Raw genomic sequence first — 11,348 nt, forward strand, 5'->3', positions numbered from 1 at the left:
TATGATATGGTTAAACCTGGTTAATTTACATAATTATAAAGACTGGTCGGTAAACCAAACGCAATGGAAAAGAGTACGCCTATTGCACGTGACCCGTTCACCATTACTAAAAACGGAAAACCGGTTTAAAAGGTTAAATAATACATTATGATATGGTTAAACCTGGTTAATTTACATAATTATAAAGACTGGTCGGTAAACCAAACGCAATGGAAAAGAGTACGCCTATTGCACGTGACCCGTTTTGCCATTACTAAAACATGGAAAACCGGTTTCAAAGGTTAAATAATACATTATGATATAGTTAAACCTGGTTAATTTTCATAAAAGTTATAAAGACTGGTCGGTAAACCAAACGCAATGGAAAAGAGTACGCCTATTGCACGTGACCCGTTTTGCCATTACTAAAAATGGAAAACCGGTTTAAAAGGTTAACTATTATACAGTAATACGTTAAAGTTAAACATTGCTTATTACGTTATTACAAAGACTGGCCGGTAACCAAACGCAATGGAAAAGAGTACGCCTATTGCACGTGACCCGTTTTGCCATAACTAAAAATGGAAAACCGGTTTAAAAGGTTAAATATCATAATAGTAAACATGACTAATTTACGTATTTCCAAGATTGGCCGGTAACCAAACGCAATGGAAAAGAGTACGCCTATTGCACGTGACCCGTTTTGCCATAACTTAAAATGGAAAACCGGTTTAAAAGGTTAAATATCATAATAGTAAACAGGACTAATTTACGTATTTCCAAGATTGGCCGGTAACCAAACGTTAAAAGTTTAAATTGATTAACTAAATTGGAGGGTTGAGAACCAGAAAGCCTTAATTCGAAATGAAAACAATTGGGTGGTAAGGCCTTCTGGTTCTCATCCCTCGTATTACTAATATGGGACAATCCATATTCTTTTTAAAATTCATTACTGATCGGTAATCCAAACACAATGGAAAAGAGTTGAAAGGGTTGAAACTATTCCATTACAAACTTATGATTATCAGGATTCAGAAGATGTTATCACAGAGATTTAGTGGTTGCAATAAAAACATGTAGATATGAATTGCAGCTATTTGCAGTGCGCTCTATTAAGCATTATACTAAGCAAAGTCTTAATTACAAGCATAATGTGATCTGCTACCACTAAAAGACCGTAAAGTCGCAAGTTGGTAGTTTCAAGACGTCATGGCTGCTGCGTTGGTGCTCTTTGTTTCACACGCACCTGTTCAAGCAAATAGTATGTCTGTATGTCCTTTGTGAATGGTGGCACAATGCCGGGGCAGAATTGGCCATTCACGGAGTACATACTACTGGCTTGTACAGGTGCACGGCAAACAAAGAACACCAACTCAGCAGCCAGGATATCTCGAAACTACCAACTTGCGACTTTACGCTCATTTTGTGGTAGCAGGTCACATATAAGGTAAACCTATAAATAATCATTTTATTATTGTAGTCCATTGTTTGAAATGTACATGATTTACAATTAATTTAAAAGGATTAGTTCTCTTACCTAATGTCTTAATAGTATTTTCAGTTTAATATTGAATTGAATCATTGTATTTATTGTACAGATATTTGTGTATATAACATTGAAAGAAAGATTGTATATATATACCATTAAAAAGACAATAAAATTTGACAGTTTGAACCTTGCCTTTTTACGCTTTACCTGGAAACTAAACCCTGGTTATAATACACTCATTGTTATCCCACACATGTCCAACGAACCTAATTTGATTTGAATATGATTATCATTTAACTCTCTTCACGCGGGTGTCGACTGCAGACGACAAGTTTAAATTTTTTTTTTAAATTCAAAAATTTCAAAAATGTAAATTTTCATGACCATATTTGGAATCAGCATGAAAAATGCATTAAAATGAGTACAAACAAGCCTAGTATTGATTCAGTAGTTGTTAAGATAGCTCTTGATATTTTGAGAAAATGTTTCAAAACTTCAACTTTTTCCGTTGAAGCGCATGGCTAGCACGCAGAACACTACATGCAGCATGAAGTATAATTCTGCCCACATTTTACTTCAAACCAAGCACTATCAGAACTAACAGTACCATCAAAGCCAATGATCCCCGAAGTAATCCGGCTCCATTATCGCAAGTAATAGCCCTCAGTGCCTCAAGGTACTCCTTGCCAAGGTATTCTTCGTAAGTGTCTCGGTTACCCAATGTTTCAAGTGCTTGAGTCGAATCAAGGAAAAGAAGATCAGTACCACCGTAGGCACTGGAGTCAAACATCTTGAAGCCGTTCACGTTTTGGTCAGAGCCAAACATTTTCTGTCAAATAAGAATGGGTTATGGTTAAATTTGAAACACATGATTACCGTCAAATCTCGTGTAATATTTACCCATTCACCCTTATACCCAACTGTAAAAGTCATAGAACACTTGACACTAGTGTTCTGTCTCTGTTTCCAAGATTAGTTATGAAAAGATGTCTGCATACCCATACTAAAATTTGCCTTAAATAGTGTTTCCATAGCACTATCACAAAAAGGAAACATTGTTACATTAATATTTCATTTTGAAAAATAAGACAACATTTTCAAAACTTAGAACACACATGTAACAGCTTTTGAACACTTGACACGTGTTCTTATTTCCTTATGTCTTTCTTTGTTTCATTTGAACACTGGTGTTCTTGTAGTTTGAACACTGATGTTCTGAAATATTTTAGAACACTTACTACACATGTGTCATGTGTTCAACTGTATCTTATGAAGACGTCTCAGGTGTTCACACCCGGGGTTCACACTAGTGTTCTCTAAATAAGTTGAACACGTGTCAAGTGTTAAAAAAACCGTTACATTATTGAACACGTACCATGTGATCTGGCTAATTTACAGTGTACCCATACCCCTAATCTCTTAAATTGCCCGATTGAATAAAATCAGAAAGATAGAATTTTCAATCTTGCCGACCCGAATTAGGGACAATTTTTTCAATCAAAAGGAGTGATTCTTAATCTTTTACAATATTTTAGCGATTAAAGCTAGGGGCAAATGTTTTTCGATGGAATTTTCAGTAGAAAGGATTGATTTTCATTGTTTTTCAATCTTTTGCCGTCCATATTAGGGACAAGTCCTTTCCAGTTGAAAAAAAGATTGAAAATGTTCACTCTAAAACAGTTTGAAATTTCATTCCAAACATATGCAACACATTTGGCAGTACATTAGGTGTAACACTTGATTATATAGTGAAATCAGTCTACAATGAGAGTTAAAGTGAAAACAAAAAACATTTGAATCTATTTTACAATCTATTTAGATTCAATCGTTAAAAGATTGACATTATTTCAATCGGCCAATTTAAGTGAGTACACACCTATTAACAGATTAAACACACATCAACATGAAATATATGCTAGCCAGATACCACCTATCCATAATACACACCAGAGACTCATTCAAATGTACACCCCAACTTACACACACCATGAAACAATCACCCGGTACTCACACCCACAAAATTATCTCTAGGAGAGATAAAGATTTTGGTCATTTTAATCAGGACGACGATTGAAAATATGCCCACACTATTATTAATTGCACGACGAGGCTTTGTTATACAGGCTTAAGAATAGGGCCGGCGAATAGGGTGTGTTATGGAGGTTTTTGCATTATTACCTTTACTTAATCCTTCAAACAAGAGGAATATTTTGTTATGGTTTTAAACAACTCTTTGAGCCTCTGAAAGTTTAACTTTTGATGAATGTCGGCAAAATGTTGGTTGTATCGTGAATGTATTATAGCACCATAAACGGAAGCCAAAAAGATGGTTTGGTAGAGTCCTGGTGGGATGCAGATTAAACCACCGTATATACTGGACCATAATCAGTGGCGGCGCTACCGGGGGGTGGTGGTGGGCAAGTGGGGTGGTATTTACCTCCTAAATATTTTTCTTGCACCCCAGTTTCACCCCCCCCCCCCAGTTTTGAGGCAAAATTCCCCAAATTACTTAAATTTCCACTTTTTTGCGGCGATTTTGCCCCCTGAAATTCACTTTTCCCCCATGCCCCCCCCCCCCCCGAAAAATTCCTGGTGCCGCCACTGACTATAATTATGTAGAATGTAGAACCAACCATACCAATAGGTTTATTATCTTTTGCATGATATGACTTGGCATCTCTTTTTGGTCACAGGTTCGCCATATTAATAATTTCGAGGCTATCGCATGAGTTCAAAAATCACAAAACGTATGCACTTCGTCACCATGGTCACGCAAGCGACACGTGCGGCGAATTCGTGCCGAAGTGCCGAATTCTACTTCAACAAGACAATATGTCATATGTTCCTCCACATTTCACAACGGATTGAAGCCCTTGTTTATGTGATGTTGGCTAGTTTAGTTGTTTCTTTCCTATGTGCCAAGTAGACAATCTAAGAATAATTACCACCATAATGAATATGCAAATCTTCCAAACTATCTTGATCAATATTCTTGCAATTCGCCGGCGATATGACGTAAATAATCGGATTAACTACCCTAACAATAGGTGAAAACAATTTTGAATATATCGCGCCGCCCTACAAGCAGGTTGCACTCATCACCTGTGTCTGCAATCATAGATTGAATACAATACCGCTCTTTTTAAAGGTACTAATCATACAAGTGCGAGTGATCAGCATGATATGGTTCAATGCAGTGGTACCGCGTAAACATTCTAGTGCAGCGCGGTATAATCAAAAATTATTTTCACCTATTGCTATGGTAGTTAATCCGATTATTACGTCATTTCACCGGCGAATTCGTAACGCAGACATACCTGTGCATCAGTCAGAAGCGTTTCTACAGACTGCACGTATGAATTAGACTTATCTCCACTTGTCATTACTCCGTGCGAAGGTACTGTAGCAAGATTACAACCTATGTAGTTGCTGACATCAGACTCGGTGGTACCATCCACACACAATAGCTTGTAGTCGCTTGACGATGCATTAAGACCCCATCCTGGTGGAGTGTTATCGTCTGTGTTGTCAAGTACTGTTGTGTGTTTGACAAAGGCAACGTCGCCTGCTCCTTCAGCTAAACATCTGCATAGACAGAATAAAAATATACTTTTACAATCACGAAGTTAGGTGGCTCTAAATGAGTGTTTTTTTTGACGAAAGAGACAAAAGGCAGACACCCTTTTCAAAATAATACTTGGGAGTTTAGTGCCTATATTACTGATACAGGCTGCTGTACAAGCATGTATCACTGTAAGACCAATGTACTCTAATGTTTTTTGTGGAGGGTGTCTGCCTTTTGTCTAAAAAAATACCCCCAAACACAAACAACAACAATCCAACAACAATTCAACAACAACAACAACACTCATTTAGAGGCATATTATGCTTGTTGACGTAATTCAGGGCCGGATTTACCATTGGGCCAGATGGACCCAGGCCCAATTACTTTTGAGCCCATACTTTGAGCCAAAATAGGGTAAAAATGTAATATTTTCGCGCACTGGCCCTTCGAGTAGCAAATTTCCCTTCATTTTGGGCTAAAGTAGTCTGAAATTGACATTTTTGCGCGGGACAAAATATGCCCGTCCACCTCTACATTTGAATGAATCCGCTGCCACTTTTGATCTTTATTATCCGGAAACAAAAACTTTTTTTGAGTTTTGGGGTCTCCAAAAAGGTAAACCCGACCCTGTCGAAATGTTACGGTATTTTTCAAAGGCCTTTGATTTTAAGTTTTTCCCAGCTTGGACACAGTTACTAACCTGAATGACCCACTGTAGTCGTAATACGGTTCTTCTTGAGATCTAGCGCAATTTGAGTCTCCTACTCCGATGCAAAGTTCGCACAAATTATCTGGATTATCACCGTTAGGGTCATATCTGGGGGTTTTGGCACCTGGCACACAGCTTTGAACGAAGAATTCACCTGTCATAATTGAAAATATATATAAATTATGAATGGTAATATATAATCGAGGTGACGTAATGTTACCCAACTATGAATAGCTATTGTCACTTTGTCTATCTTTGGTGTCAAATAGCACTAAAGTTATTAAGAATGTAAGAAGCATTTCAAAATCCGATTTCACACATTCCTACAACTCACTGACAGCCATAGCCAGGGTGCTTCTTTTTTCAAGATCAGAGTCTCATAATTGAAATTTATTTGCTGATCGCACGTCATCTCAAAACAAGGTTCTACCCCCAAAGTGCGTGTTGTGTGCGCGTACGCCTGTCAAACGTAAGCTTTAATAACTGGATACGCTTTGCAAAAGGCGCTTGGCGCGTTGCTAGAAAAGCGCGAGAAACAAAAATGCACATTTTACGCATGCGGAATTTGCCGGGAGAATCTCGTTTTGGTAGCAAGATGGCGGATCAGTGCAAAGAGCAAATAGTACCATGGAAAGTGGCTGATGGGAAGGGCGAATGGAGTTACTTAACGATTCCATTGGGATTCAGGTGGTATACACCAATACCATTCGACCTTTTGAAAGCGGTTATTTATTCAGAGCGACAGATGATGGAATCAACGGGCTCTTGAAGAAGTAGTTCAATTCAGGATGAATCAGGTATGGATGCTATACAATAGTCTTCCATTCAATAGTCTGCATGATCTGATCCAATCACACAAAAGTCGGAAATACATCATTACCATTACTATTAAATTTGTTCATATGAACGTTTTGCCTATCGCAACTTCAATAATACTATGTCGTGTCTGATGTGTATACTCCGGGGGTGGGGTGGGGGGCTCACTAAAAATGGGGACGGGGATGTGCGACCCATTGACCCCCATTTTTCAATTCCCTCGCGCCCAATGACCCCTTTTTTGTTTTACTAAATCCCTTTCACCCAATGGCTTTCTTTTTTGTTTTCTTTCATTATTTCAAAGTAATCAAATTGTTCAAATATTTCTAATTTTGATATTTTGACCCAAAAATTTCTCAGTCTCACTGAATTATCCCCTCTTTTGGTAAGATTTTCCCCAGTCTCACGGAAAGACTCCCTTTTTTTGGGCCTTCTCACTGAAAGACCCACCTTTTTTGGTGTAGAGGCTCTCACCAAAAGACCCCAAGTTTCGAACTGCTTTTTGCACATCCCCGTCACTTCAAAAGTCGAATGCCCCCCTCCCCCTCCCCCGGGGTGTATTATACTTAGTACTTACCTACAGCTTTTGGCACATTACACTCTTCGTCGGGCTGGATGTATTCTTTTTCGATCAAAAGACCGACGGGGATGTTCCAACCAGAAGTTTTCCCAATTCCTGTTTGGTAATAACATGTGAACCAAGTGAATTAAAGCTAAACCGACATTACAATTCTTGAGTCAACTAATGTGATATTTTCTCCGCACCATATAGTCGTGCTCATTCATTTGTACAGAAATGTGCTTGAGCACGTGAAATAGAGAAATACCAAAAGGCAAGCCCCGAAATTTCAGTGTCAAAGCTACGGAGCGTAATCTGGCTCATTTGCATAACAAGGAACCACATTTTTTAAGAGCCAACGCCCTTTATATCAATTTAGTTGATGACTGATTTGTCATGATCATTTTGATATCGAACAAACTACTACATGATACATATATTATGTGTGCACATTAAGGGTAGACGAGGTATTGTTGGTCGAAGCAGCCAAAAAATCGATTGTCATTATCTAGATCAGTATATTATTGAAACATAACACCTTGATGTTTTGCAAAAGTTCATTTTACAAATCATATACTTTGCAAACTTGCTTAATTTATTGTTGTTAATGAGTTATGTTCGTTTTACAAAAGTGTTGTTGTTTTAGTCCTCTTTACAACATAACTCAAGAATCACAGGACCTACAAAAGTATATTTGTGATATTTGAATTCTTTTACACGCTGGCTATGAATTGAGCAATGCAGTTTTTGACAAAGCTCACTACCATTCGCAAGATGCTGTGAACTACCAAATCGCAACAGTGTAAAATAGTTAATAACCTTAAATGAATCGTTCGGAGAATTCACTAATATAATGGTTAACGCCCTTTTGTAAACAAATGTGACCTGCTACCACGAAATGTTGGTAGTTTCGAAACGCCCTGGCTACTGCGTTGGTGATCTTTGTTTTACACGCACCTGTTCAAGCCAGAAGTATGTATATAGTTTGTGAATGGTGGCACAATGGGCCATTCAAGAAAGAAATACTACTGGCTTGTACAGGTGCGCGGCAAACAAAGAGCATCAACTCAATCAGTCAGGATGTCTCCCCGAGATGTCTCAAAGCTACCAACTTGCGACTTTATACTCATTTCATCAAATAAAGTCATTATTTCCAAATATTTCATTATTTGATATTTTGATAATAAATGTAGAGAAACAAAAACTATTTGAAATTATTCCTCATCAAGAATGCACTCAACTGACATCATTGGTGGCTACTTCTACTATCCCTTAGCACATGATGGCCAGTCTTAAAATAATGTATAATGAAAAAGTCACCTACTCAATCGTGAACAAAAAAATGCAACGGGGAACTGGGAATTTACTTTCATTAGCCTTACAGGCTTTAGACAACCAAAAACGTTTATCAGAGTGACCAAAGATCTTTATGGGTTCTTTTAAGAGCCATCAAAGGTTCTCCTCAGATGACAAAATAGAACAACTTTGGAAATTTTGTCTAAGAGTGCATGGAAGGTGTGATCGTGATAACTACCTGTATGACAAGATTTCTTTCCTTGTAGTGTGTCAAATGTGATATCGCTTGCTGCATTTACAACTGCTACGCCATAGTAGCTGACATCTCCTGTCTCGTACCGCTCTGCGACGACTGGTTTAATATTGTAATCTCTTCCACCAATGTAGATGTCTCCTCCGTCCAAGGTCACCATATCGGCGTCATCATCTATTCATAAAAATAATATTTGATATTGATTTAAGCTAAGTTACTTAGCCTAAGTACCCAGGGACGGGATTCATCAAATCGTCACCCTCATAACCTTAGGCCAAAAAAAATATGTTTGTCTCAAAGCTCACGAGTGGTTTGAAAACAAATGCGAAATGCGATTTAAAAAACAACTTATTCCCGACTTGTTATTGTTATGGTATTTTGAGAAAAAAAGCTGATTTTCGCCGAATTTTTCCGGAAAAAATGCTTTGAGACAAACTTTTTTTTGGCCTTATCTGCTTATAGCCTATTCATTTTTTGGAGCTTTGAGAAAACGGCAAACAATTGAAACTGACAATTGCAATTTGGTTATGAGGATGACGTAATGAGGGTGTGGTGTTAGTAACCTGTTTGTGTTGTGTTAGTGGTGTTGAACTTAAAATAGGCCTATGTGCATACAATGTACGTATTCAAACTAATGACAAAGACAACGTCACTGATATAGTGGTACAAGTCATTGAAATAAATTGCCTAAAGTCACACTCAATGACTTAGGCAGAAAACCATGAAGGTGTTTTGAGGGCGCTCTCTAAGGCGCTATGACTAACTCATTTTGTTACAAGGTGGCAATTGTTATAAAGATTGAGTTAAGCAAAATAACTTAAAACCTCAAAATAAAAATGACTTAGGTAATTAGGTTATGAGGTTGACGAAATTCTATAAGAAACGATTGTGTATTAACCTCCCTGTACTGAGTGACTGCTTTGACGCGTTGCAAAATCACGAGGCCGTAGCCGCGATGCTATTGGTTACACGCTGGATACACTGGCCGTCTATCGGGTGACATTGGTCGCGGCGACAACGAGGTCAGGCAGTGCATGGCGGTTAGTACACAGCAATAACACACCTGCTTCCAAAAATGGAGCAAAATTCATTTTGTTGTTCAAAATTTGCCAATTTAAAAAAATTTACAATAAAAATGTGCTGAAATATGAGATGCATTGTATTGCATTTTGATGATAAAATTCAAGAAAATGGGATCATTGGGTAGCCGAAACTAGAAAAAAGTGGGAGAGGGGTCGTCGTGTATGACTTAAAGAATGGGGTATTTGGGTAATTTTCACTTCAGAAAAGGAGACATAATCATCACAGACACATGAATACCCGTCACTTCTAAAGCTAACACTTTTGTCGCCCTCAACGTCGATCAATGTTATTGAAATGTTAATTCTTTTGTGATATTTATCAAAATTTCCGGAAAGCACATCTGGAATAATGAACTACATAATTGAGTTATGTGGCCCAGGGCATGTCAGTCCAGACACCACCTAAGTCCAGACATGTATACAAGTATACAGGAGTGTGATCTATAAGGACAAGGTCACCTACCAACTGGCCAGTTGACCAGGCCAACGTTTGTTCCTCTTTAACATCATACCTGCAATTGCTTTTATGCAATCTAAATGTGAAGCTTCCTGCACGCAACTAACATCACTGCTGAATTCGTCATTAAACTTCACGGCCATATCGTTGCATTTACTTTGTTCCGCATTTGATATTGTGCACCAGCGTACTGTTTGTCCACCTGTTGATAAAAGATAACGCATTCAATTAAGGGGGTACTACACCTCTGTGGTAAATTTGTGACTATTTTTGCATTTTTCTCAAAAAATAATAACACACTGGTAAGGGACCGATCGTTATTTACGGCAGGGGGGAATGGGCGTTTTGGAAAAAAAAAAAAAAAAAAATTCGCGTTCCCCCCTCGCGTCCGCTCAAAATTTTCGCGTTCCCCCTTGTTTTCCCAATTTTCTCCATTTAAAATTTAACAATCCCCCCTGCTGGTTCAACAAAAATTTCAGGTTCCCCCCTCAAGACTATAAAAAAATTTCGTGTTCCCCCCTAAATTTACCCATTCCCCCCCCTGCCATAAATAACGATCGCTCCCTAACAAAAGTTCTGTATATTATTGGGGCAAGGAATCCAATTACTATACTGAAATTTCAGTGACCCAAGACAAGCGGTTCAGTATATATGACAGGAAACGAGGTACATCTTAACGGTACCTTATTTCTTATCATAAATAACGAACCGCTTGTCTTGGGTCACTGAAATTTCAGTGTAGTAATTGGATTCCTTGCCCCTATAATATATATAAATTTTGTAACCAGTGTGTTATTAGTTTTTGAGAAAAACGCAAAAATAGACACAAATTTATGGAGGGGTGTAGTACCCCGTTAAGTAAAGATATTTTTAAACTGTATCAGACTATTAATAGTTCAAGTGTAGCAATTTTAGCTTCAAAATTGCACATTTGTGCCCATAAAGTAACTTTTTCACAATCAATGACCCTAATTTTTAGCGTTCCCACAATGATTGACCCCCATTTTCTTGAAGCCCCAATGACCCCTTTCTTTCGAGTGCCACGCCCGGGGGGGGGGGAGGGTACTTCAATTTGAAATGTATATAGGTGTATGGCTGGCACTTTCGCACTAAGGGGCCATTCGGTGAGAGCAAAATGTAAAA

At 38.1% G+C, this 11,348-nt stretch overlaps 1 protein-coding gene across 1 annotated transcript; it reads right to left on the bottom strand.

Moving 5' to 3' along the window:
- Positions 1–2,038: 2,038 nt before the first annotated feature.
- LOC140139210 (melanotransferrin-like) lies at positions 2,039–10,390 on the bottom strand. The gene is made up of 6 exons (XM_072160991.1): positions 10,261–10,390; positions 8,652–8,840; positions 7,136–7,234; positions 5,734–5,896; positions 4,786–5,053; positions 2,039–2,297 (listed from the first exon to the last, which is right to left on the bottom strand). Exons 1-6 carry the CDS (start codon positions 10,346–10,348, stop codon positions 2,040–2,042), a joined length of 1,065 nt encoding a protein of 354 aa, XP_072017092.1. The 5' UTR covers positions 10,349–10,390; the 3' UTR covers position 2,039.
- Between the last annotated feature and the right edge of the window lie 958 nt (positions 10,391–11,348).

Source organism: Amphiura filiformis, chromosome 18 (assembly GCF_039555335.1).
Source record: "Amphiura filiformis chromosome 18, Afil_fr2py, whole genome shotgun sequence".
In the NCBI taxonomy this organism is placed as follows: domain Eukaryota; kingdom Metazoa; phylum Echinodermata; class Ophiuroidea; order Amphilepidida; family Amphiuridae; genus Amphiura; species Amphiura filiformis.

Bases quoted from the DNA above. Each gene is read 5' to 3' on its own strand.
- LOC140139210 (XM_072160991.1), bottom strand. From the start codon at position 10,348: ATGGCCGTGAAGTTTAATGACGAATTCAGCAGTGATGTTAGTTGCGTG. The intron at 8,841-10,260 runs GTATGATGTTAA...TTTTATGAATAG, and splicing joins TTGCATAAAAGCAATTGCAG to ATGATGACGCCGATATGGTG. The intron at 5,054-5,733 runs GTTAGTAACTGT...CTGTCTATGCAG, and splicing joins GACTACAGTGGGTCATTCAG to ATGTTTAGCTGAAGGAGCAG.